Below are 26,181 nucleotides of genomic sequence, written 5' to 3'. Positions count from 1 at the left end.
ACACTGGTCCCAGCATGTGGTGACACATGGGATGCTGGGGTACTGGTCCTGGTATGAAGGGACATGTGGGACACTGAGGGGACACCCCCCAGCACAGAGACGTGTGGGATCCCACATTACATGGAGGACACAGAGCCGCTGGCTTGGCAGGACCCTGCCATGGGGACACGGGCACAGAGCTGAGCAGTGGCATTCAGTAGGGGCCACCTGGAATCATGAGGGGGCCCCAACCAGTCCCTGCCTGTCCCTCCTGTCCCTCTGTCCCCCTCCCAAACCTCTCCCATCCCCTTCATCTCTCGCTTTTCTTTATGTCCGTGTTTTTCTCTGTGTGTCCTGCACAGCTTGTGGCTTTCCCCACTGTCCCATTCATCCCCTTCTTTCTCCTCCCATGACAATTGTGGGGTTGGCTGCACATGTCCTGGTCCCCCTGCTGTGTGACAATCCACAAGGCTGGGCTGGGGGTGTGACACTGGCTCTGTTATTCCCCTTCTTAGCTGTGAAAATCGGCAGAGACCACCCAGCTGCCCACTCTGGAGACAAGAAGGGGACAATGCCGGGTGGCCCCACGTACATCATGACATTGTCATGTCAGCTTGTCAACCTGACCCCAGAGATGCATCCTGGGGCTGTCTGGTCCTGGTAGGGCTGGGCAGGAGGGATGCCCAGTGCCCTGCAGTGCCACACGTCACCAGGCTGGGAACCAGCTGCCACCTTCCTGTCCCACAGACGAAGCACGAGCAGCTCCATCCTCTCGCTGTGGTTCTCCAGCTGCCTCTCGCTCGCTTCCTCCTCCCAGGCGTGTGGTTTTGTGACAGCAGCTGAAAATCTCTGCCCCCTTGCTGGTGTGTCCCAGACGCTCGTCGATCGTGACAACTGGCTGTCACCTCACACTTCAGTGTGGCTGTGCACACCGCAGGACTGTGGGCAGGATGCTGGCGTGACGTGGTGGAAACAAAGGGAGGTCACCTGCAGGGAAAGGGGCTGGTGACAGTCCTGTCGTCTCACCAGCTCTGTGATATTTGTGTGGACCCGGCTGGCACAGCGGCCACCCTGCAGAGATGTCCTGGCTGGTGCTGTCACCTGGTTCTGCTGCTGCCCGTGTCACCCTCCTGCTCGGCTGTGCCTGGCTTGGCTCTGCTGCCCAGCCCTCTTCAGGTAAGTGCCTTGGTGGGTCTGGGGTGATGGGGTAGGGCAGGGACACCTCGCTGGGACACCCCAATATCACATCCCATGACTCTTGGACGCAGTGGCTGGGTGTCATGGGGAGAGTTTGGGGCCCTGCTCTGCTGCCTTACCTCAGTGTCTATGTTGAGAATCTGAATGAAGACCTGAAATCCAGCCAGCATTTCCCCTTTTTGCAGCAAAATTCAGATTACTGCTCTCGTAACCTGAATTTTCCATCCCCTGGATGTGGAGAGGGGGCAGAGGTTGTGGGAGACCTGTGGGATGCGACCAAAGCCCTCAGGGCAGGGTGTTCTGGAGACCATCAGGATAGAAATTCTGGAGCTGGGGGTGACTTGCAGAGCCTGCCTGTTTTTTTTTTTTTTTTCTGTTTTGTTTTTTTTTGAGCAAGCCAGAAAAGGGATTTGATCCTGAGTTGTTCCTCTCAGGGGCTTTCCTGTTCTGTTTGTCACTTTTCTTCCTCACACGCAGTGAAAAATCCCCAGCTGCAGGAGGATGAGGAGATGTCTGTGGCTGTGGTGGGGAGCTGAGCTGAGGACATGGCCAGCACTATCCCAACCCTGTGCTGCTGTGGGTTTCCCATCTGCCCCCCCTGAGCCCCTCGTGCTGGGCTGGGTAGAACAAGAGACATCCACCAGCAGCACCAGGGATGTGGGAGCAGAGCCTGTCTGGGCTCAGAGCAGGGCACCCAGCAGGGCTGGCACTGCTGAGCTGGTGGCTGGCACAGGGGATGGCACAGCTCTGCAGGGTGAGGGCAGCAGGATCACAGAATCACCAGGTTGGAAGAGACCTCTGAGATCATCGAGTCCAACCCAGCCCAGCACCTCAACTACACCATGGCACTGAGTGCCACATCCAGCCTTTTTTAAACACGTCCAGGGATGGTGACTCCACCACCTCCTTGGGCAAACCATTCCAATACTTTATCATCCTTTATGTAAAAAGATCTTTTTCCTAATATCCAACCTATATTTCCCTTGGTGCAGCTGAAGTCTGTGTCCTCTGGTTCTGTCAGTGCTGCCTGGAGAGACTGACCTCCACCTGGCTACAACCACTTTTTGAGAAGTTGTAGGGTGCTGGAAAGGGAGGGGACAGGGAGATGCCACCTCCTGTGTTCAGTGGTGGTTCTGCAGGGAGGGGTGACAGCTCCTGCCATGTCTTGTGTCCCTGCAGGGTTGGGCAGAGGGCGATCCCTGATCCGCCTCACTCCCCAGGAGAAGAGCGTTTGCTCTGAGGCCTCTGAGGAGGATTTTCTCAACAGCACCCTCAGCACCCACCTCCTGCCTGCCCTCTACTCCGTGGTCCTGCTGGTGGGGCTGCCAGCCAACGCTCTGGCCTGCTGGGTCCTGGCCATCAACTTCAGGAGATGCTCCAGCACCATCTTCCTGCTCAACCTGGCCATGGCTGACCTGCTCTTTGTCCTCCTCCTGCCCTTCAAGATCTCCTACCACCTCCTGGGCAACCACTGGCTCTTTGGGGACTACCTGTGCCGTGCCATGGTGGCCTTCTTCTACGGGAACATGTACAGCTCCATCCTCTTCCTCACCTGCATCGGCCTGGAGCGCTACATCTCGGTGGCACACCCGTTCCTGTGGAAGGGCTCCAACTGGGCGAGGGGCAAGGTGGGCATCTGTGTGGGCATCTGGCTGGTGGTGGGGCTGGGCATGAGCCCTCTGCTTTTGCGCTCCCACACACACGATATCTCCAGCCTGAACATCACCACGTGCCACGATGTGCTAGAAAAGGAGACCCAAAAGTTCTTTGGCTACTATTTCCTGTGCCTGGTGGGGCTGGGCTTTGGCCTGCCCTTTGTGCTCATGACCATCTCCTACAGCTGCATCCTGGCACGGCTGCTGGCCAAGGGAGGGAGCTACGGGCACGTGGTGCGTGTCCTGGCCCTGGTCTTCCTGGTCTTCATCCTCTGCTTCACGCCCAGCAACGTGCTGCTCTTCATCCACTACCTGCTGGAGCCCACGGGGTGCAACAACAGCACCTACGTCTCCTACGCCCTGGCCCTGGTGCTCAGCGCCTGCAACAACTGCTTCGATCCCTTCATCTACTTCTACGTCTCCCAGGATTTTCGGGGCTGGGTCCGGGATGCAGGAGGCCGCTGCTTGCGGGGGCTCGAGGCCTCGTCGGGGAGGTCCACGGAGAAGACAGCCCTGCCCCTGAGGTCCAGCGAGCAGAGCCAGGGCTGCCAAGGTGTGTCTCCCTGTCCCGGGGATGGGGGAGCCTGAAGTGTGCCCACCACGAAGGACTGGTAATGGACTTGGGCAAAAAATCCTGGATCTGAGGTTCGTGAGGATTTTGCCTCACTTTTGCTTCCCAGATGACACTGGCACTGCCCAATCCCATAGGACCCCCAGGTGGGTGCCTGGCACCCTGCTGTCCCCCCCCCGCCAGACCCTGGCATCCCTCACCGCTCCTCCTGCAATGACCAAACCCTCCAGAGTACAAATAAACCTTTATTTCTCCCTGCTGGTGGCAGGAACAGGTAAAAACACCCTTGCTGAGGAAGGGCTGCCCTCCATCGCCAGGACTACACTCCAGGCACACACGGCCAGCCCTGCTCCTGCTGTTCCCCCTTTCCCCCCAAAATATGCCACAGTGGATGCCAGAAAGGAAGGGGGGATGGCTTGGGTGTCCTGGCCCTGCCCTGCAGGCCCAGTGCTGGAGAGGGGACACGCTGGCACCCCGTGCCCCCTGCCTGGCACAGTGCCGTGCTGCCAAAACATGCGGGCACCGTGTTCCTGCTTTTGTTTCCCCTTTCCTTGCTTCCCTCGGTGCTGGGCTCGATGACAGACGTGCCACCCACAAGCAAGAGCACAGGTGGCAGCAGTCCCAGCCCTCCCACGAGAGGCTACCACGGCCCAACATCCTGGTCGCCACTTGTCCCTTTGGTTCCCGATCCCAGCCTGGCTCCGGGATGAGGAGGAGGAGGAGAGTGGGGGTTCCACGATGTGGAAGTGCGGGGTACCCATCATCTCTGCCTACTGGAGTACCCATCATCGCTGCCACCGGGCACGACTTGACCCCCAGGTCGGTGGCCACCCCTTTGGCACAGCGGGTCACGTCACCGGCTGGCCCGGCCCTGGGTGTTGGCCATCGCTCTTCCTGAGGATGACGCTGCTGAGCTCCTGGATCAGTTTGTCACTGATGGGTGAGGGAGCCTGCAAGCTCCTCTTCCTCGGCAGCTCCAGGGAGCTTTCTGCCGTGGGGCTGCTCCCCGGTGTGGATCCCTGCTCCCAGTCCCTGCCCAGCGCCACGGAAGGCTCCACGTTCCTCTCCAGAGAGGAAGTTTTGGTGGGTGTGAACCCCGGCGTTGGAGCTTTGCTGCTCTCCAGGTTCAAGCCCCTTTCGAGGGACACAGCTTTGGTGACAGAGGGATCTGTCACCCTGTGGGCTGGGCTGGCGGGCAGCGAGGAGCGCAGGGCAGTGGCCGGGGGCTGCTCGGGGAATGGGAATGGCTTCTTGGACCTGTCCACGGGGGGCACGGCCACCAGCTCTGCCAGCAGCCCCTGCCCCAGGTCCAGCGCCGCCAGCTCGGGGAAGTTCCCCACTTCCTCGTAGACAGGATCAATGTCTGCCTCCTTCTCCTGCTGCTCCTCCAGGGAGTCCTGGTGGATCTTCATGGGCTGGGGAGGGCAGGGGGCAGGGTGAGGGGCACTGCTCCTATGGCTCAGCTGTACCCCACTGTCCCCCCTCACCCTGCCCTCCTTGGGGATCCTTGTCCCTCGGCATGGGCCCGATACCTCCAGCAGGTCCCTTGGCTCAGGCTCTGCTGCCCTTTGTTCCCCATGGCTGAGGAAAGGGAAGTTTTGGTGCCTGGGCATGGTCTGTGCCACTGGCCCAGCACCCTTTAGCAGAGGGTTCTGGGGCGGGGAGCTGGATGCCATGCAGAGCACAAAGCCAGGTGAGATGAGGTTCAGCCCTGTGGCCTTTTTGGAAACAACCTGATGACAAGGCACACCTAAACCTTTTCCCTCACATTTTTTTCCACTGATACCCTGTGGGCAACTTGTGCCCAACAGGAGAGGCTCTGGGAACTGAACTGGACTGGTCTTGCTTGCCCACATTGGGAGCATGCAGGGACCCATATCCCCAGGTAAGGAACACGCAGAGCAGTGGGTGCCACACCAGGTGGGCACATAGGATGCTGCAGGTGAGCCCTGGCACAGTGCAAAGCCAGCAGTGGATGCTCCACGCGTGCAGGTACTTACAAAGAACATGGACAAAGTCCTTCGCGTGTGCAGGCGGCGCTAGAAACAGAGGAGACGGACAGGGGTGAGCACGGAGAGTGAGGAGCGGGGCCACGGGTGCCCGGGCAGGTAGGGGAGGGGCAGAGGGTGCAGGAGCCTGCAGGCACGGAGAGCTGCCACGGACACGGGCACGGACACGAGCATGGCATTCAGCACACACAGCACCCATGGGTGCACCAGCCTCTCCAGGGTGGGCACAGGGTATGGGATGGGTACAATGACCAGGATGGGTGCGGGAGCACCTGTGGGGGGGGGGGGGGGGGGGAGTTGCGAGCGCTTTACCAGGGTCTGGTTGGCAGAGAGCATGGTGGCATCAGTGCTGTCCCCATGCAGGGGCACCAGCGGCATCGTCCCGAATTTCTGCTTGGCGAGGTCGGAGGAGGAGCGACGGCGCAGGACCACGGGGCGCAGGTCATCGTGCTGCGCACAGGGACAGGGTGGGGACACGGGTCATGCCCTGCCAGCCCCGTCCCGGCCCTGCCCAGCTGGGTGGCACAACCAGCCTGCACCCACCTGAGCCTTGAGGATGCTAGTAGTCCAGTCCCAGAGCTCAGCCTGCCCTGAGCACACCAGGTACCTGCAGAACAAATAGTGGAGAAGCTGCCAGGGAGTGGGGACAATGGAGCCAATGTCCCCTTGTCCCCTTGTCACCTATCTGTGAGCCTGGGTCTCTCAGGTTCACCTACAGCCCATGGTCTAAATCTCTGAAAATCTCTGCATGCCCAAATTGCTTCTTTAGGGTAAGGTGAGAGCTTTTTGGGCACCTGGGATGCTGGTGTGGGTGGGGAGGCAGGAAGGCTGTGCGGCAGGGATGTGGGTGGCGATGGGACACTCCCACCCTGTGCCAGGGACAGTGTGGCCCCACCACTTTGCCTCTTAAGTGCCCCAGCTCTGTCCTGACCTCAGGGCCCCCGGCTGTCCCACTCCCACTAAAACTGGGGACACATCTCGACTTCCCCCAGCCCCAAGATGGCAGGGGAAGGTACTCACAGCTGCTGCTTGTCCAGGGTCAGTGTGAAACCCCACCTGGAAAGGAACACAAGGCTGTAGGGCAGCACTGCCAAGTTCAGACACAGCCTGGGGTTTGTGGGCAATGGGCCAGGGGGCTGAGCTTGCCCCATGGGCACAGGCTTTGGGTCCAGGTGAAACCTGGTGTACTCCAGCAGCTGGGTTTGGGTGCTAGGAGCAGGGACTGAGGGATGGGTATCTGGCTGGGAAGGTCCCACTTACTGAGCTGGTGGCTTCAGCTTCTTCCTAATGCCCATGTAAACCTTGGCTGCGTCCAGGGGCCACTCACGCTCTGGCTTGGCACTCTGGGAAAGGACATCCACTGGGTCAGCCCACCCAGCCTGCCAGGAGGACGACCACCACTGTACCGCTGTTGTCCCCAGGCTCCTCCTCCCTGCCTCTTCTCCCACCCCGGGTGTTCAGGTCCATCCCACAGCATCCCACCCGTACCCTCTTCTCCTTGAGCAGCAGCAGCCTCCTGTCACGGATGACGAAGTAACGCTCCTGAAATTTGTTCCCCAGCAGCTTGGGGGGCTCCTCACGGCATTTCAGCAGCCCACACTTGGGGGTCTCACGCTTGGCACCTGCCCAGTGCGGGGACATGAGGGTCAGGGGGGCTGGCAGGGTGGGACTGTGGGGGTATCCCATGGTGGGATCAGGGCAAGGGGAAGCTCAGGCTGGGCTGTCCCCCCCTGGGGACACCCTGAGGGGCTGGGTCCCTTTGTGCTCGCCTTACCTGTGAAGAGACAGCTGCCCTCGCCGATGGGCACCTTCCTCACCAGCAGGTACGCAGTGCTGGGCTCCGGGAGCTTGCACCACTGCAAGGCCTGCTCCAGCACCTTCTCCTTGGGGTGCAGGGGCCGCTCTGGGGACACAGGGATGCTCTCACCACTGTATCCCCTTCCCTGAGCCTGCCTGCCTGCCTGTGTCCCTTCCTGTCCCCTCTGCCACCACCTGTACCCCACACAGAATTCACAGAATCACCAGGTTGGGAGAGACCTTCAAGATCATTGAGTCCAACCCATGCTCTAACACCTCAACTAGACCGTGGCACTGAGTGCTACATCCAGTCTCTTTTTAACACATCCAGGGATGGTGACTCCACCACCTCCTCGGGCAGATCATTCCAGTACTTTATCACTCTTTCCCTGAAAAATTTTTTCCTAATATCCAACCTAACTTTCCCTTGGTGCAGCTTGAGACTCTGTCCTCTCATTCTGTCAGTGCTGCCTGGAGAAAGAGACCAACCCCACCTGACCACATCCATCTTTCAGGAAGTTGTAGAGAGTGATAAGATCACCCCTGAGTCTCCTTTTCTCCGGGCTAAACAACCCCAGTTCCCTCAGCTGTTCCTCACTTTTGTTCCAAGTCCCTCACCAGCCTCGTTGCCTCCTCTGGATGTTCTCAAGTATCATCATGTCCTTCCTAAATTGGGGGGCTCAGCACTCAAGGTGTGGCCTCACCAGTGTCACCAGGGGAAGAATGACCTCCCTGCTCCTGCCGGCCCCACCATTCCTGACCCAGGCCAGGATGCCGTTGGCCTTCTCGGCCACCAGAGCACACTGCTGGCTCATGTCACACCTCCTCCTGCCCATGCCAGGAACCTCCCCCTGTGCCATCCGCTCCGTGCTCACCCAGCTCCCCGTTCTCCAGCGCCTCGAAGGTCAGCCAGATGTCCAGGCTGGCGGCCACATTGCGCATCTCCAGCACCTGGTTGGTCAGCTCCTCTGCTGTCATCGTGGGGGACACCTGGGGCCAGGGACACGGGGAGCTGCGGTGGGGGCTGCAGGATGGGTCCCAGGGAGCCCATTGGAACCCTGAAGCCTGGGATTTTTGAACTTTCTGTGCTTTGTAGCTCTGACCCCCAAAAGAATACTGCTTTTGACTTGAGGCCTTGGAGAAGGCTTCCAAAATTTGAGTGATGGAGTTAAAATCACTGGTGTGTAGTTTGGATAGGAGTGTGTAATATCACATGGGGAAAGGTTTGGAATTTGGGATTTTGGAATGTAGTGATAGGTATGGGACAAGATGGATGTTTTGGGGAGTTGGCTTTTTCTTCCTTCTTGTTCCCTCTTCTTCTTCTTGGTTTTAAGCAGTAGTTTTTGGTTGGATATTAAGTACCACACTGCGGGTCGCAGGTGTTTGGTCATTGGGTCCAAAGCATAAATAATATAGATGTTAGTTTTTAATTTAATAATTAGGCTTTAAAATCCCTTGTAACAGATCCATTTTGTAATTTTTAGCTTGTTAGCTAAAAGTGCTATAGAGTTCACTGTACTATAGAAAAAAATTAATAAACAACTGAGTCCCATCTCTCATGCTTCAATCCCAACTCTGACTAAGGGCAAAAGAAAAAAGAAAGTAACCACTAATAGCACCCTCCTCACTTGCTCTGGCACAGGCCTGCTGTGGGACTCACCTTGAGGGTGATGCAGCAGTCAGGCACCTTCTGCTCCAGGTAAACCTCGATGATGAGGTCCCCTGCCTGGGAGAGCTGTGGGGAGAGCATTTGTGTGATGCTGGTGTGGGTGCTGAGCACATCCCACCTTCCCAGGGGTGCAGGTGTTGTCCTGGGAAGCTGGGGCTGCTTCTCCCCTGGGCAGGAGCCTCAAGGTGATAGGCACAGCGGAGATAATGTCCTTTCCCAAATATGGATATGGGACAGTGGGGACCCAGGGTGGGCAGCTGGGAGTGTCCCCATCCTCCAGTCAGTCCCACCAGCCCAGGGGTTCCTGATGTGGTGGGGGCCAACAAGCACATTCCCAGTACCTGGGTATCCTTCCAGGTGGTGATCAGGCTGTTCTCCAGATCCATCTGGGATACCTGATCCTCATCAATCTGCCAGAGGAAAGGTGCACAGGGTCAGTGTGGAGTGGGGCCTGGCTTGAGGACACAGAGTCAGGGTGGAGGGAGGCAGGGGGAGGCAGAGGTGGCTGTTATGGGGGGATCCAAGGGGGTCTGGATCACACCCAGCATGGAGGGGACTGCAGGCCCCTGCTTACATTGAAGATGCTGACATAGTTGTCAATGAGATCTTCCATCACCTTGACCTCGTGCTCCCCTTTGCCATCAGTCTGGAAGAGGCTGGGTGCGAAGAGCAGTGACAGGTTCTTGGTGCTCATCTGGTTGAGGTCTGCACATTTCTGCACCCTGGCACAAGGAGCACAGAGGTGAGGGGATGGTCTCGCTCAGGGTGGGGTTTCAGCCTCAGCCACCCTCCTCTGCCTCATACAAACAGCCTGGATGTCCCCAGCCCCTCAGCAATGGGAACTTCAAACTGGGCAGTTCCTGTTTGGAGAACTTCCCTCTGCCATCAAACCTCTGCTACCTCAAACTCTGACTCAGGGATGGCAGTTGAGTGTTTTCTGTCTTTTTGGGGCACCAGATGATATCTACATCCTACAGGGTGGCGTCCCCAATCCCAAACCTCCTGTTACTCCCCCTTGCTGCAGGATGATTTTGGGAATATTCAGGGTGTCCCAGACATGTTCCAGCACCATCTGTGTGGGTAGAGCAGGGCATGGATCCCTCCCTGTCTCTTAGGGAGAGGAGCCAGCATTCCCTGGGCAGCAGGGAGACCCCACAGTGCTGGCTGGACCAGGGCACCCTGAGGGGAGGGTTCCACTGACCGGTAGAGGTGCCCGATTAGCGCAGCCAGGGTCTTGTGGTTGAGGCGAGGCAGGCGATGGATGAGCTCCTTGTACCGCTCCAAGCGCTGCGGCTTTGAGGAGATTTCTGGAGGCAGGAAAACCAGACCCTGGCTGAAGCCAGCAGATCCACAGGTGACACGGCACCAAGGCTGGCACCAGGACCCATCCAGAGAACCCAGAGTGGAGCAGCTGAAGGAGGTACCTGCAGCCTCCTTCCACTGCGGGTGCAGTTCCAGGGTGAAGATGGGATCTTCCAGCTCCCGGAAGAACCTCTTCAGCACGTCAGTGACATCCTCGATGAAGTTGTCGCTGATGCGCAACTTGACGTTGCGGGCATCCCGCCGGAACTCTTCCATCAGTACCTTGATCCGGGACTTGGCTCCGTTCTTGCGGTAAATCCCCTCGTGCCGCAGCCCTGGGACAGGGACATGGGGTCACAGGGGCCGGATCCTGTTCGGAGGATCCCTCATGGAGCTGGTGCTCCCACCGGAGCGGTGCCTCCTGCCCAGACCCATCGGCCATCCCGAGGTGTCGGAGGGTGCCGGGTCGTGCTGGGCTCACCGTACTGGGTGATGAAGGCGATGCAGGAGTCCACGATGATGGGGATGTCCCCTCGGCTCAGCTGCTGGTCCCTCAGAGCGTTGCCCCGGCCCCCTGCTGACGCCTGGATGTCACCGTACCACGCGGCAGAGTCTGCCCGTGACAAGCCCTGCAGGTAAAATGTCCTGAGAACAACAAGGGCAGAAAAGAGGGAATGAGGGTTGTCACAAAGGCAGGTTGTCCCCTCCTGCCTGTGACAGGGAGCGAGGGCCAGCCAGGCTGAGCCGAGGGACACCCTACCCCACCAGAACACCCCTGCAAGCCCCTCGGTCACAGCCCTGCTGTCCCAGCAACTTCCCCACCAGGGATTTGGGATCAGCATTGGCCCATCCAGAAGTGCCTTTGCCCTGGGCAGCATGCTGAGGTTGCTTGGCTCATTCCCCATCATCCCCACGGCCAGGACTCACCTCCCCATCTCCACCAGGACCAGCAGCTCCTTCTTTTCCGGGGTGTCCGTGGGGGGAACCAGACCTGTGTTGGGGCGAGAAGCTGAGGAGTCAGAGCCACGTGCGGCCACCGCGCGGTGCCAGTCCCGGGCTGTGACAAGGCACTCACTGAGCTCCTGCAGCCGCCGCAGGTTGATGCTGTCCTCAGCCCCGTCCTCCTCGGCGGGGCAGATGAAGAGGTGACCTTTCTGCAGGATGAAGAAGGCTCTCTGCCAGCGCTCGGGGTTCAGCATGCACTTGTAGCGCAGCTGGCCCACACGCTGGAACTCGTAGCCCAGCAGGCAGTGGCAGCTCATGGGGGTGAACCACTGTGGGATGGAACAGGACATGAGCAGGGTCAAGACAGGGTTCTGCCCCCCATGAGAATGGGGGCAGGTCACCAGGGAGGGTGGGAGCCCCTGGAAAGGGAGGAGAGTGCTTCTCACAGAGGGAAGCAGGGACAGACTCTGGGGACACTTTGGGGCTGGCTCACCTTGCCGATGGCACTGGCCCAGGCTTGCAGCGTTTCGGGCCCATCGGTTCCCAGCTGCTGCACCTTTTCCCCAGTGAGGAAGAGCTCAAGGGTGAAGCGAAACCTGCAGAGGATGAAGCAGCTCATGAGGGCAGCCCCATCCCTGCCCCCAGAGCCAGAGCCACAACTGCACCAAGCAGGGAGCCCGGTCCTGCTGCCTGTGTGCCCCAAGCTTTCTGGGCATGACTGGGGACGTGGCTGGGGGTACCTCTCAGTGGGGCCGGGACTGGTGACTGCCTGGTGGGCTCTGTTGACCCCCAGGGAGATGAGATCCCCGCTGTCAATGTGGCCCAGGGGCTCGGTGCATTTCTCAGTCTCGAAGAAGAGCAGGGTTCTCTCCAGGGAGCACCACGTGCGCTGGAAGTCTGCAGGAACAAGGGGGGGATCAGTGGCACTGGGGTGGGCACCCTCTGGCTGCCCTCCCACACTGCCCACACTCACCCTCTTTGCTCTTCCTGGCCCCTGGGAGCTTCGGGGGGGCTGTGGCCCGGTACAGGTACCCACTGTGTGTCACTGGCTGGGTGATCTCGTTGTAGACACCCTCGGGACCTGGGTCCTGCATGCGGGGGCTCCCTGTGGGACACAGTGCTGAGAGTGGGGTGGGAGCAGGGAACACCAAATTGTGGGTACCAGAGGGAGATGCCACTCCTGCAGGTGCAGGGACGGGGTTCCCTGAGCAGGGACTCCAGAGGAGCCCACTAATCAGAGATTCCAGAGGAAGCCTTAACCCCAGGGAGCCAGGACACCTGACAGCCTGGGTGTCCCCAGCCTTGGGCCATGCTAGGAGTGGCAGCAAAGAGGAATTTCCTCCACCTCAGCCAGCTGGGGCTCGAGGGTTCTCCTTACCCGAAAGGTTCCTGGGCCTTTTGCTCTCTGGTCCCCACCAAAGGTCGGCCCCTGGGGCCACCTCGCTGGCAGCAGGATCAGAGGCCAGGGCAGCCTCTGAGGATGAGAAGAACTGCAGGATGGTCTTGAGCAGGGCTGGTCCTGCCACTGCAGTGCACAGCGCCTAGGGTGGAACAGGCACATTTAGGGACCATGTCCTGGCTCATGGAGACCCCAGCTCCCCACCAGGGCTGCTCCAAGGCAACCAAACCAGGGCACAACCTCCCAAAATCTGGCTGGCATGAGGCAGTGAGCACGCGCAGCCAGGCAGGAGGTGCTGGCACCTCAGACCAGGAGCTCTGGGGTGGCTCCCAGCACCTCGAGGTGTCCCCTACCTGGAGCACCTCCTCTTGAGTGGCGTAGTGGGGGTGGGGCAGTCGGTACCGTCCCTCCCGGTACTTGCGGGTGATGAAATCCCGTCTCTGTTCGGCGCCGCTGTCCGGGGTGATGGCCTCGGTGGTGGGGAGGCGAGCGGCCCAGAACCGGTTGGCTCGATCATTTCCCAGCACGATGAAGAGCTGTGGGAGAGTCCCATAGTCATGGTGAGCCCCAGGGCCAGCGGGAGGAGAAGGATTCCCACAGTCCCTGCATCCCTAGGGAGACGGAGGGGTTGCTGCCCTGCCCGAGGAGCAGCCTGGCCCCCGAGCACACCATGCCCTGCCTTGAGTGCCTCACCTGCTTGATTTCATTACAGCCCTGAGTGTCTCACCTGTATTTCACTGCACCCCTCAATGCCTCACTTCCACGATTTCATTGCACCCCTGTCTCACCTGTATTTCATTACACGAGTTTCTCACCTGCACAATTTCACTGCACCCCTGTCTCACCTGCACAATTTCACTGTACTCCTCAATGCCTGACTTCCACAATTCCATTGCACCCCTGAGTGTCTCATCTTCACAATTTCACTGTACCCCTCAGTGTCTCACCTGCACAATTTCATTGGACCAGACGCTGGTGTCCAGCTTCAGGCTTTGCACCTTGGAAATGTTGGAGCCCAGGCTGCGATGCTGCCCTGCAGGGAGAAGGAGAATCAGGACCCCTTGATCCTGCCAGAGAACTGAGCCCCAAGTTAAGCCCACACCCCAGTCAGCTCCCTTCCTGCCAGCTGTAAGAGATGGTCCAAAATTTCCTTCATTTGCCTCACGACCGTCACAAGAACAGAGACTGAGACCCCGAGGACCCCACTGGTTTCAGACAGTTCTGGCCTGGTCTTGCCAAGTAACTTTTTGCAGGTGTGCAGTGAGTGCTGTGCCGCCATGGCACACTGCTCTCGAGCAGGCACTAGCTGGGATCAACATGTTCAATACGTTTGCACCTGCTTCTCTGAGCGCACAACAGTCCATAAATCTCCCCACCTCTTGGCCAGATGCCACTCCCTTTGGGAAAAGACTATAAAAAGTGACTTTCTGGAGAAAACTTTGAGATCTCCCCATGGAAGGAAGACATGTCTATTGGCAGAAGACCACAAGGACGTTGTCCCGTCTGTTGGTAGCTATTCCTCACCCCCTCTTTCCCTCTCTCTCTTTACTTCGTTTCCTTTATCTCTCCCCTCTGTGGCATAATTGTGTTGCAGCACAAAATAAAAATGCACTGCTGCGAGTAAACTGAAGTCCCTTTGCTGTGTGTCTTTTGCACTCCGAGATCAAACAAACCATCACGACTCCCACCTATATTAGCAGATTGTGACACCAGCCCAGCCCACTCCCCCAGGATTCCCCTGTGCCCACCGGGAGCTGTCCCACCTGCACATTGCTTGCAGATCACCACGCACAGGTTGATGGATGCCCAGTCAGGACTCTGAGCCCAGCAATCAGCGCAGTATTTGTTGGCTTTGTTGGACCAGATCTTCTCTGCCACCTCGTAGTCGTAGAGCATTTCAGCAATGGCCTCCTGCAACGCCTCCATCCATTCCCGCTTGTCCCGCTCCGACTCCGCCACAAAGCTGGGAGCAGCAGTGCACCAATATTTATTTGTTTTGGTTTAGGGTAAATTTGGGAGGAAACTTTTGAATGAGTTTTGTTTTAGGAAACGGATGGAAAGGAAAGGAAAGGAAAGGAAAGGAAAGGAAAGGAAAGGAAAGGAAAGGAAAGGAAAGGAAAGGAAAGGAAAGGAAAGGAAAGGAAAGGAAAGGAAAGGAAAGGAAAGGAAAGGAAAGGAAAGGAAAGGAAAGGAAAGGAAAGGAAAGGAAAGGAAAGGAAAGGAAAGGAAAGGAAAGGAAAGGAAAGGAAAGCCTTATCCCCTGCTACTCCTTTAATAAACTGGGTGCAATTACTAATAAACTTCTAAAACATGTTATTAGAATGGGGACACAGGGTAGGATGAAGAAACTCTAAATGATACATACTTGGAACAAACTTTGGTACTTATATAAACTTTTTATAAATCATTATTACTGAGCTCAGTACAATAGTTATTTTAATTTGTGTTCTTTTACTGTAGGGATACTACCGAAATTATTTTTGGATAAGAAAATTAGTTTAGGGACTAGAAAGGTATTAAAACTTTAAAAAAGCTCAGGGATTAGAGACATATGAAGGCTTTTGCCTTGAGAGACATTATGAATTTAAACAATATGCTTACTGACTGCTTTATCTTAATACACAGTAATTACAACTAAAATGCAATCAGAATAGGTATTTTTCCCTTTTTTTTCTTCTTCTTTTTTTTTTCCTCTTCAGGAGGGGACTGTAGCAAGCAGCACATGGGCCCAGCTCCCTCCTCATCTGCTCCTCCCTCCTCATCTGCTCCTCCCTCCTCATCCCCGCAGCATGCCAGGATACCTGAATGTTTTGGAGGGAGTGATGAGCTCGAAGCTGCGGCTCTTGGCCTCGCGGATAGTGGAGCCGCGCATCTCGATGAAGCACACGGCAATGCCCATTTTGAAGAACTGCAGGGCAGAGTGACAGCGCTGTTGGTTCTGCTGGTCTGAACTCACCACCCTGTGGTGAGGGGGCTGCAGCTTGGCACCCCCTGCATCCCATCCCTGCTCCCCCTGCCACTCTCTGAGCCACCTGTCATCTGAAATAAAGCCCCCTGGAAATATATGATGCCTTCAGACAAAGGCAGGTTCTGCCCAAAACCCCTGAAATGTGGCTATGCAGGTCCCTTTCTTTTGGGGGATTCGAGTCAGGGATGCTCATAAAACAAATATTACCCTGAGCCAACTCCTCAGAGCTGATGCTGCTTAGTGCACAGCAGGCAAGCTGGAAGGGAGGTGATGAGAATAAAACCAGAGGTGCTGAGAAAATTCAGCAGGAAGGAAGTGAGGCGTTCTGCAGGCAGCAGCATCAGTGTGGGAGGTGACAGGGACCAGCTGTCCCTGCGAGTCCCCCCTGCAGCAGGTATGTGTGCTGCTGATTCTGTGGCCATCGATCCAGCTCTCCTGGGATAGACTGGGATGCTTGGTGTGAACAAGACCAAAATGCCTGCTAGTGATGATGATAATCTGGTGAGGCTCCACTCCTGGTACCCATCACTGCCCTGGGCAGGATCTCCAGCTTCCTGCTCCACCATTGCCTTTTTCCTGCCCACTCGTCTCCCCTCTGCTCTCCCTTTGGCACCAGCCTTGGCTCAGCTCCCTCTGTCCCTCTCATCCCTTTAGGGGTCTGCTCTGGCCACAAACCTGCTCGCTCTTGTATAGCCACATCTCAGGCAGGCTCAGGGCTGCAAAAACCTTGGACTTCTGGCCCTTCAGCTCCAGGGTTCCCGACTTCTGGCAGTGGGCAGTGTTGGCAGGGCGGGGCCGGGACCCCACCAGGCGCTGCTCCATCACCTTCTTCTGCAGCGTGGAGCACCACTCATTCCTCTGGGCTGGGGACCAGGCAGGAGGGAGCGGGGCTGAGCCCTTCCCAACAGCCCTGGCATGGAGCAGAGCACCCAGAAGGCAGGCAGGGGATGGTTTAGGATGCCTGCAGGATGCTCTGGCTGGAGAAGGGAGGCAGGGATGGTTCTTTAGGGCTGGTGGGCCCTGGCCCAGGTTTTCACTCACTCTCGTTCTCAGCACGGAAGACAAAGATCCTGTGGCTGGTGATGACCTGGAACTTGTTGTCCTTGGTGGAACGAGCCATTTCAATCACAGGCAGTGGGATCACTCCTTTGGGATAGGGCTCCTGGAATGAGCCCCAGGTGGGGTTACCTCCTTTGCCCTCCCCACAGGGCACACCCATGACCTGGCACATCCTCCACATCCCACCCAGGAGCCCCAGGCATAACCTGGCTCCTCCTCCACATCCCCTGGGAATGACCAGATGTCCTCTGCAGCCAACAATCCACTTGGCATGGGAAATATTTCCCAGTCCCAAACCTCAGAGAGGCCCTTCTGCCCCTTTTCCTACCTGTGGTAACACCTTTTGCCCTGTTCTGGGCAACATCAACCGGACTCAACTCCTCAGAGCTGATGCTGCACAGCATCTGCTCTGCTGGAGCTTCCTCACAGCGCAGCCAGCAGGCACCAGCAGCCAGGTGGGTGCTGGGGGTTCAGGAAAGGGTGGATCCATGGCTGGGACCCTATTCCATCAGGATCTCCCCTTTCCTGCTCCCTGTTGGCAGAGGGACCCTTGCTATCCTGGACTCCCTATGGCTGAGCCTGTGCTGGGAGCCTTCCAGGCTCCACCCTGGTGATGGCAGAGCACTGCTGACTCCTTCCAGAAGGACAAGGGGAGGCAAAGGGGATGTGGCAGCTCCCCAGGTGGTGTCGCGGTTCAGCATCCCCACCCTGCCCCACCCTGTCCTTTGGTACCTTCTCACTGCTGAAGTACATCAGGTTCTTGCCATCGAAACGGACGTAGCGCCTCTGGAAGACATAGTTCCTGTTGGGATGGCAGAAAAACTGTTGGGAAGGGGGTGATTCCCCCTCACAGATCCTTCCTCCCCCACAGAACAGCTGGAGTACCCAAGAGGAGCACGGTGACCAGTGCAGCCACCTCGCCTTGCCCAAGGGGGTTTATCTATCGGGGCTGCCCCCTCCCTGGAAGGGCTCCAGGCCAGCTGGACAGGGCTTGGAGCAAGCTGGAGTAGTGGAAGGTGTGTGGGGCGAAGGAAAGTAGTCTAAAGTTTTATTCTGAGGGTTTTTTCTTATAGTTTCTAGTAATAAAGTTTCTCTTTGTACCATTTAAAGTTAAGACTGTTTTGCCTTCCTCTGAATCCTATCTCACAGCCGGAAAATTTCAAATTACTAAACCAAAAGCACTACATGAATAGGGTGTGGGGGGGCCTGTCACTGTCCCTGTCCATGTCAGGGTGTGGAATGATGATCCTAAGGTCTCTCCCAGCCCAAAGCCTGCTGTGATTCCACACCCACGTACCCTTGTGGGGACAGCTTGTCCAGCCAACCACCGAGCATGGTGGGCCGGGGCTCACACAGCGACGTGAAGCTGGCGTAGGGGGAGATGGTGAGGTCATCCAGGACCTCGTCGGGGTACAGGTGTGCTGGCAGGCTGAACGGGGCACCCTCAGCATGCGGGGCCTCCACGGTGGAATATCCCTCGGTGTCGTTGTGGGCGATGCGCTCGATGAGGCGGCTCCGGCTCTCCTCATCCTCGCTCCGGCCCTCGCTGCTGCACTCGCTGCTCGTCCTGTGGGTAAAGGGGATGTGAGGGAGCTGGGCAGCACAGCAGGGTCCTGGCACTGCTCCTGGCCTCATCCTGTCCTGCTTGGGGCACCCAGGTGTCCTAGGTTACAATGCAAAGATGTGCCAAAAGTATGAACTCTATCACCATCTTCTGAAACCAGGTGTGGCAGTGATCCTTATCTCCAGGGGAGATATCTCCTGTTCATGGGCCAGCTGTTAAACCAGCTGGGGCAGTGTTCTTGATCTTTCCCACAACCCATCCTTCCTCCAGGAGATATCTCCTGTTCATGGGACACTGAGTCCCACTGCATGACTGATAAAATTCCACCATCCCACTGGGAGATGCTCCACCCAGGGGGAGGAGACAAGCATTTCCTACCTGGATAAAAACTGAGGTTTGGAGCACCAAGGCAGCCCTTACCACTGGTTTCCAGAGGACAAGAGCTACCAGACCTTTCCCGCTTCAACAAGACCACTTCATCTGGACTATCACCACCCTAACTAGCGGGTGTCAGGTTGTATTCTGACTCTGTCACTGGTTTTCCTTTTGTACTATTGCACGTATATTTTATTTTTTCTTTCTTTTCCTATTAAATTGCATTTCTGACTCTCACTGGTTTCGTTTTCAAACCATTACACCAGGGATGTTGGGGTCTGCATCTCCGTGTGTGCTCGTGGCCACCACCAGCCCGAGGCTCAGCCAGCCCTACATGATGGCACAAAGGCTGGGGCTTCCCTGCTTTAGGGAATGTCACACAGGCACCACCGCACGTCTCCAACCCCCTGGCATCGCCTCTTTCCTCTCTTCACAGGCAGCAAAAGGAAGCCAAGATCCCAAATCCCATATCCTGCTCCACACCCACCCCCCTTGCTCCCTCCCTCTGCTCCTCCAACATTCCCAGCACTGTGAAACTCCTGCCAAGACACCTTTGTGCCTGCTCCTGTGCAGCCAAAATTCTGGGCTGGCAGAGCTCCTGCATCCATCTCCATCCTTTGGGAAGCCATGCTAAACCCTCAGCCGGACCTGCTGAGACTCTCCAGCCAAAACAATAAAAGGAAATTATAAAAATAAACTTCTAAGCCTGCCCCTTCCCATCAGCTCTCTTAGCCAGGCATTTTTCTTTCCCTGGAAAGGAAATGTACTGGGAAATGTCTGACAGTCCCAGGAGCTCACGGGAGGACTGCCCAGGTGCAATGGTGATGGGTGCAAAGAGAGTTGTGGGACAGCCCAGCACCCACAGGAGAGCATCCATGCCAAATTCAACTGGGGAATCCAGCAAGGATGATCCAAGACTTGTCCAAGCTTCTATCTGAGGAGCACCTGAGTAAACTGGGCATGTCCAGGGGACAGGGTGAGTGATGGGGGCAGGGTCATGAGGAGAACTGAAAGGACTCTCTTGGCCATCACTGCTTCAGCCACAGGAGCTGGGTGACATCCTTCTCCACGTGGGAAAGGAACAGGTGAGCTGTGGGAATCCTCCTCGGAGATGGGGACGGTTTTGGAGAAGAAACCCACAGAATGTGAGAAAGTGTCTCCAGCGTAAGTTCATGAGAAGCTTCAGGACCGGGAGAAGGATCCCAGACACCTCCCCTCATAAATTCTCCCAACATCTGGTTTTGGGCACTAGGACAGGCCCTGAACAGACACCTTCTGTCACCCCATCAGATGTTCCTTATGCACATGGGACAGGAGCAAGCCCTAAATCTGCCTGGGAAGATGCTGGGCTGGAGCCATCCCAGACCCTGGGGGTATACTCCAGAGAAGTGGGGTAGTGGATGGAGCTGAGGATGGAGAGAGAGAACAGCCTGTTTGGCTCCAGGAAAGACAAGAAATGGCCCTGGGGGGCTTTGAGGTCGGAGCACAAGGAAAATTGCTGTTTAATTACCACAGCGGAGCCTTGTCAGGGTGACTCATCTGGCTGGAGTCCCAGCCTGGCCTGCAGATGCTTCAGGAAGGACTGGACAGGGAATGGTGTGGCTGGAGGACTCTGTGAGTCACAGGCAGACAGCAGCCTTGAGTGCCAGGCTTGAGTGGGAGGCAGACCCATGGAATGGGTCAGGGCAAGAGGAAAACGGAAAAAAAAATCCATGACAGCTCCCTTCCTGAGCTGTGACTTAGAGTCAATGAAGCTGGAATGAGATGGAGGGGACTGGACATCTGGCATGGACAAGCAAAGTCTGAGCCAGTCCCCTGAGCTCCTTGGGGTGACACGGACACTGCTGTGCCACCTCTCTGTCCTGCTGACACCGATGGCTGGAGCAGGGCACCAGTGTTTCAGGGGGCTGAGCGTGGATCACCAGCGTGGATGAACAGATAAATCCCACCCTACATTCCTGCCTCACACTCAGAGACTCAGCTCCCAATTTACAGGGAATTTTGCATTTCTTTTCCTCTTTCTGAGGATATTTTCTTGCTGGTGAGGCAGCTCTGCCCACCCCTGACACTCACACTGCCCACACCCCAAGCCAGGGAGCAGCGTGAGCCAGACACAGCTTCCCCAGAACGGGGCAAGAGGAGTTACCACAGGTAAGAAAAGGGGCAGAAGAGCCTCTCTGAAGTTTGGGACTGGGAAATATTTCCCATGCCAAGCGGATTGGTGGCTGCAGAGGACACCTGGTAATTCCCAGTGACACAAGGATGAGGACTGGCTGAGCTGGAGAGCCACCAGTGATGGAGGGGAGGATTAGGATCAGGAGGTCCCAGAGAGGCAGTAGAGCTGGGGCCAGGGCTGGCCAGCAGCCCCTCAGCAATTGAGCAGGATCCTACAGCTCTGCTCCAGGGAATCGTGGTGGGACCGGTGGGACTGGGTGTGGGAGGAAAGTGCTGGAGCATCTGGGTAATAGAGTCTGGGAGCACAGTGTTAAAAAAGGTTCTCAAAGGCTTTTCTGTCTCCTGTTCCACTCTCCACACCCCAGGCATGCTGGTGCTGGGCTGGGAGAAAAAACCTGTGACCTGCTGCCCCTGATGGTCACATCCTGCCTCTTGTCAGCAAGGCCAGCTGCAAAATCCCACAGCTGGCCAATTCCCTTGTTCTGGATCCCAACTCCCTGGAAGCCACTGGATACAGACAGGTCAGTGCCCAGCTCCTCTCTGACCTGATTCAGAAGCTCCACAGGAGATTTCAGTATTTCTGTTTACAGCTCTGGCCACACCAGAGCTGAAGGCCACAGAGCTGCAGCTCACCTCGTCCTCTCTAAGCAACACAGGAAAAGGAACCCTCCCCATCTGAAATGGGAAGAGCAGCTTTCCTTCCTCTTTCTGAGATGCTATCAGGAGTTATGGAAAGTACATTTCAAAAGCGTTTTAAAGGTGCCCCTCACAATTTCACTGCTTACCAGCACAGAGTGACTGAGCAGCATATGCTGATCTGAGGCTGCTGGAACCTTCAGAGATCCCACAACCCCTCATCTGGAGCTTGGAGCCATCTAATTTCTGAGTAATCCCCATTCCTCACGGCGTTTTGCTCTTCCCAGAGGCCAAATCCAGGTTCCTCTGGGTGTACAGATGCTGCCCCAGCTGTACTCTCAGAAATCTCTTGCTGAGCACTGTCCCCACCAAGGGCCACCCACCAGCACGGCTCCTTCTCTCCAAACCTGTCAGCTCTTCTAGAGTCTGTTGACACCATCCCAGACACTCCTGATCAGCTGTGCTGTGGGGTAAAAACCCCCAGCTCCTCTCAGGCTGTCCCCAGCGATGTCCCCTGTCCCCTGATGCCCGGCTCAGCCCAGAGTTGATCTCTACCTGCAGCCTTCTCGCTCCAGCTCCAGCTCGGACACGGCCTCGTAGCTCTGCTCAGAGGAGATGCCAATACCCTGGGAAGAGAGGATGGTCACATCTCCTGTCCCCTGTCCCATTGCAGTCCTAACGGTGCAGGGGCTCAGCCTGTGACCCTCAACCCAAAACAGAATCACAGATTCTCACAGACAGGACACATCCAGTCCAGCTCCAGGCTCTGTCCAGGCACCCCCACAATCCCACCCTGTGCACCCCTGGGAGCGCTGACCAAACACTCCTGGGCAGCGTCGGGGCCGTGCCCATCCCCTGGGAATGCCCAGGGGAACCTGAGGGGTGCCCAGCACCCTCTGAGGGAAGAACCTTCCTCAGGCACTGCCGGGCACCGTGACACAGCAGCTTTGCAGCAGCAGGTGGGATGCAGAGTGACAGCAGGGCACAGCCACCACCCCCACAGTGTCCCCTCACCTTTGGCTCCTGAGGTGAGGCCACATGGCCAAAGACGGTCTCGCTGTAGGGGCTGATGGGCGGATCGTTCACCTCTGTGGGCAGAGACGGGGGAGGCAAAGGCATCAGAGGTCCCTGCGGTGAGGGACAGACCAGCCAGGACTCCCAGTCCTTGACAGGGACCCCCCGAGCCCACCACAGCCACCCCAACACCCAGGGCACCTGACACAGTGTCACATCTGGGGTGGGGCTCTGTCTGGAAGGCAGAGCCTTCCAGGGGCTCTGCTCTGCTCTACCCCAGACCCTGAGCGAGGCTGGAGCAGGGGCAGGGCTGGGGAATGGGCAGGGTGTGTGGGTGACCCCCTCTCCCCCTTCCTCGGGGATACCGGGGGTCCCTGCTGTGCATGGGGGGCTCTTACCTGGCTTGCTGCTGGGTCTCTGTGGGATGGAGGGCAGGACCCCGCTGGGCCAGCCAGGACTGCTGGAAAACAGGATAGGGGTTAGTGTGGCCGGACTGGGATCAGTGGGGTCCTGCCTGGCTGGGCAGGAGCTGCTGGACGCTGCTCCTGATCCCGGCTTTGTCCCCTGGGATGTGCAGCATACCCTCCTTGCTCTCAGTGCCCTCCTTGATCCCTTATCTTCCCAACCCTGGGACTGCCAGTGTTTTCTGGGGTTGTGGGGCATCTCCCACTCCAGCATCTCCCCCTTGGGACATCTCCCACCTTGTTCTCAGTAGGATCCAGCCCCAGAACCCCCACTCAGCCACCCCCCCTCCCCCCCACCATGCTGGGGACCCCCAACCCTGCTGCCAGAGGGGCAGAGAAAGGGCAGCAGCCTCTCCCTGCATCCAGAAGGAGCCATCGAGGGGCCCAGGGCTGTCCTGTCATCTCGGAGGGATCCCAGCTGCCGCATCCAGAGCTCAGGGAAGGCACGGGGAGGGTGGTGAAAGGGGCTTGTCAGCACCTGAAGGCAGCAGAGCCAGGCTCTGGGGTGGGTCCCGGGGTTAGGGGGCTCTCTGGATCCTCATCTTTGCCTGCTCTGCCCCCTCTCCCCTCCCAGGGCTGAGGGAAAGCATCGGCTTACTCAGACTTGTCCTCGGGCTGGGTCTGCTCCTGCGAGGACAGAGCCGGGGGCTGAGGGACACCCTCACCCCGGGACCCATCCCGCCCTCCCGGCTCCTCCGCGGGTGCTGACGGGCGCTCGAGTCCTTCGTAGATGACATTGGACACCATCTCCAGCCGGGCAGAGGCTGCCCTGGGGCACGGCGAGGGTTCTCTCCTGGCTGGGGCGGGCAGGGCAGGGCTGGGTGCGGGGGGACCCTCCTGGGCACTGCCAGCGCTGGGCTCAGCTGCCAAACCCCGGGGTCTGTGCCGTGGGGGGACCCACGGGACGGGCGGGGGGGATCTCTCCGGTGTCTCCAGGGTTTGTCCGTGACTCGTGGGTGGCCGTGTCTCCTCCCGAGCGCTGTCCCGCCCTCTCAGCCTCGACGCTATCACACCCATGGCCGGAGCTGCCCCTGGATCAGCTCCGCGCTCCGCGCTCTCCAAATCCGTGGAGGTCTCCCCTGGCACAAACCCCTCCAGTACCACAAATGCTGCTGGTGCCCTCTCGCTGCCCGGGCCGTGTGCTGGCACAGTGGAGCGTGCCGGGGGCAGGGGCACTAATCCCTGCTCCGGCTTTGAGCGAGGGAAAACCGTCCTCGGCTTGGGAACCGGCTTCAGGGCGGGAGGAGCAGGGTCCTGGCTGGGCACGGTGACACGCGGCTGCGTCCCAAAGGCGTCACCAATCCCTCCCGGCTCTGCTCTCATGGCATCCTTGCCCTCCTGTGGGGCATCCAGGAGCTCCGTGCCTCGGGAATGGATGTCTCCTGCTGCAGGTCTCGCCCGGGATTGAATCAGCATCCGTGTCTGCTGCACCAGGGTGAGGATCCTTTTGCGGTGCCCGGTGGCGGTGATGCCGATCTGCTGCAGGTGGTGGCTGTCCAGACAGGTGGCATCTCTGGCCACATGGTATCCGTGCTGCTTGAAGACATCCCGGTACCTCTCCAAGTGGATGGTGGCCAGCCAGTCTGCAATATCCGAGTCAGGACCGCACGGGGAGCTCATGGCCCTGGGGTGCCTCAGGGACGGATGCTCAGCCCATCATCTGTGAAAGGAGGGGAGAGAGGGGCTGAGGAGGCAGCAGGAAGGGAAAAGGGGGTGGGTTCAGCTGCCCTGAAGGGTGAGAGCGCAGGATGCTCCCCGAAGTCTCCACACCTCGCTGCTCCACACCCCGCTCACCTCGCAGCTCCAGGAGCCCGCATCTTGTTGTTCCCCAGCCCCAGCCTCTCCACCGCTCCCCGGAGCCGGATCCTGAGCCGAGCCCGGGCAGGAACTGAGCGTGCGGGGACTCACGGGGGAGCGGGTGGCCGAGCAGATGCCGAGGGCTGGGACGTCCCGGGCTCTGCGGAGCCGGCCGGGCGGACCAGAGCCGTGCAGCCGCGAGGGTGTCCCGGCAGATACCGGGGGGAGCAGCGGGGCCCCTCCCAGGGGATGAGCTCCTGTGCCGGCCAGCTCGGGGAGGGATCTGCGGCCGGAAGGGCCAGACCATAATCTCTCTCTCTCACTGCTGGCGAGGGCATGGGAGAGGTCAGCATGACTCACGGGCAAACAGAGGGGGGACAGCCTCCCACCCACCCCCCACCCCCGGCCGGGCCGGACCCCCCAGTGCCGGCACCCGCAATGGCCGCAGAGGCACGGGCAGGCTCGTGTGTGCCACCGGGGACGAGTCGCTAGCCCAGCCGAGGGACAGAGCCTGCTGAGAGCCTTTTTCCCATGAATCACGCAGCTTCGCACTAAACCATCTGTGCTGACTGTGCTGCCACTGGGTCTTTTTCCAGTTCCTCCATTTCCCTCTATTGTTCGGAGCAGGCTTCCTTCCTGCTGCCTGCACGCTCCCACGCATCCCCTGCCCCCTCCCGCAGGAGCCGCGTCCCAAAGCCGGCCGGGAGAGCCGGGCTGAGCCCCCGTGCCCAGCACGGGCACATCCTCGCTGCCCGGCGCCGCCTGCCCAGGCAGGGGATGCGTGGGTGCCATGGGGAAGTGCCCTGGGAGGCTGCGGTGTCCCCGCCAGCACGTGGGGGATGCTGTCACGGCATCGGTGAGAGAGAGAACATCAGAGAACAGTCACGGCAGGGGCTGGGACATGGGGAGCCGGACAGGGGGGCAGGGCAGCTGTCAGCCTGGTGTGGGACCTACCGAAAAGGCAGGGCAGGGCAGCGATGTCACTCAGCGATGTAGGGTGGGTATTTGAAGGGCTGGACCCACTTGTGCCCAGCAGTTTTGGGACCGAAATGGGGCGATTTCCCCCATTTTCATGACCCTGAGGGGTCTGCGGCCGGCTCTGCTCTGCCTGGGGCTTCTCCAGTGAGAAGACCGCTCCCGGACCTCCCCGTTCCTGGGGCTCTGCTCCGTGCCGGGCACAGTGCTGTGGTGTGGCACTTTGGGGTAGTGCAGCCGTGCCCACGGGGAGGTGGGCACCATCCCTGCGCCTACAAACCCGTACCCATCTGGCACAGTGAGCATGGACTGTCGCAGTTCTGGCCCTTCCCCACCGTCCCCAAATCTGTCCCATCCATCTCCTGCCACCCTCGCTGTCGTCCCTCACCTCTGGCGCTCCGCAGCCCCCCGGGGCCAGCTCCGGTGGTGGCAGTGTCATGTGGGCTCCGGGACCACCCTGCTCTGGGCTCCAGGGTGATGCCAGGGCAGTCCCGTGCAGGAACTGCTGCGGGCTCCGCAGCACCCAGCCTGCGCCTCCCACTGCCGGTCCCTCCTCCAGGCCAACCCTCTGGTCCCCATCCCTGTCCCACCCTCTGTCCTGTCGCTTCCCAGGCATGACGCTGCCCTGGCT

The 26,181-nt window shown here is 58.5% G+C and overlaps 2 protein-coding genes across 2 annotated transcripts; one reads left to right on the top strand and one right to left on the bottom strand.

The window, feature by feature from the left end:
- Positions 1-967: 967 nt before the first annotated feature.
- LOC134049670 (proteinase-activated receptor 3-like) lies at positions 968-3,648 on the top strand. The gene is made up of 2 exons (XM_062502253.1): positions 968-1,155; positions 2,356-3,648. The coding sequence occupies exons 1-2, from the start codon at positions 1,059-1,061 to the stop codon at positions 3,417-3,419; spliced, it is 1,161 nt and encodes a 386-aa protein (XP_062358237.1). The 5' UTR covers positions 968-1,058; the 3' UTR covers positions 3,420-3,648.
- A 602-nt stretch (positions 3,649-4,250) lies between these two features.
- On the bottom strand, positions 4,251-24,398 carry ARAP3 (ArfGAP with RhoGAP domain, ankyrin repeat and PH domain 3). Its single transcript, XM_062502180.1, has 33 exons — positions 23,377-24,398; positions 22,713-22,774; positions 22,315-22,388; positions 21,856-21,926; positions 17,848-18,117; positions 17,283-17,352; positions 16,533-16,653; positions 16,167-16,354; positions 15,325-15,431; positions 14,287-14,486; positions 13,471-13,556; positions 12,877-13,059; positions 12,503-12,665; positions 12,098-12,229; positions 11,865-12,021; positions 11,618-11,720; positions 11,255-11,453; positions 11,107-11,170; positions 10,661-10,824; positions 10,302-10,514; positions 10,079-10,184; positions 9,452-9,599; positions 9,219-9,287; positions 8,869-8,943; positions 8,084-8,198; positions 7,186-7,314; positions 6,900-7,033; positions 6,672-6,754; positions 6,432-6,467; positions 5,955-6,018; positions 5,724-5,861; positions 5,403-5,441; positions 4,251-4,817 (listed from the first exon to the last, which is right to left on the bottom strand). The coding sequence occupies exons 1-33, from the start codon at positions 24,396-24,398 to the stop codon at positions 4,251-4,253; spliced, it is 5,352 nt and encodes a 1,783-aa protein (XP_062358164.1).
- Positions 24,399-26,181: the final 1,783 nt, after the last annotated feature.

Source organism: Cinclus cinclus, chromosome 14 (genome assembly GCF_963662255.1).
Source record: "Cinclus cinclus chromosome 14, bCinCin1.1, whole genome shotgun sequence".
Lineage (NCBI taxonomy): Eukaryota > Metazoa > Chordata > Aves > Passeriformes > Cinclidae > Cinclus > Cinclus cinclus.
Note: the sequence above shows the minus strand (reverse complement) of the source record. Positions and strands in the feature narration are given on the sequence as shown.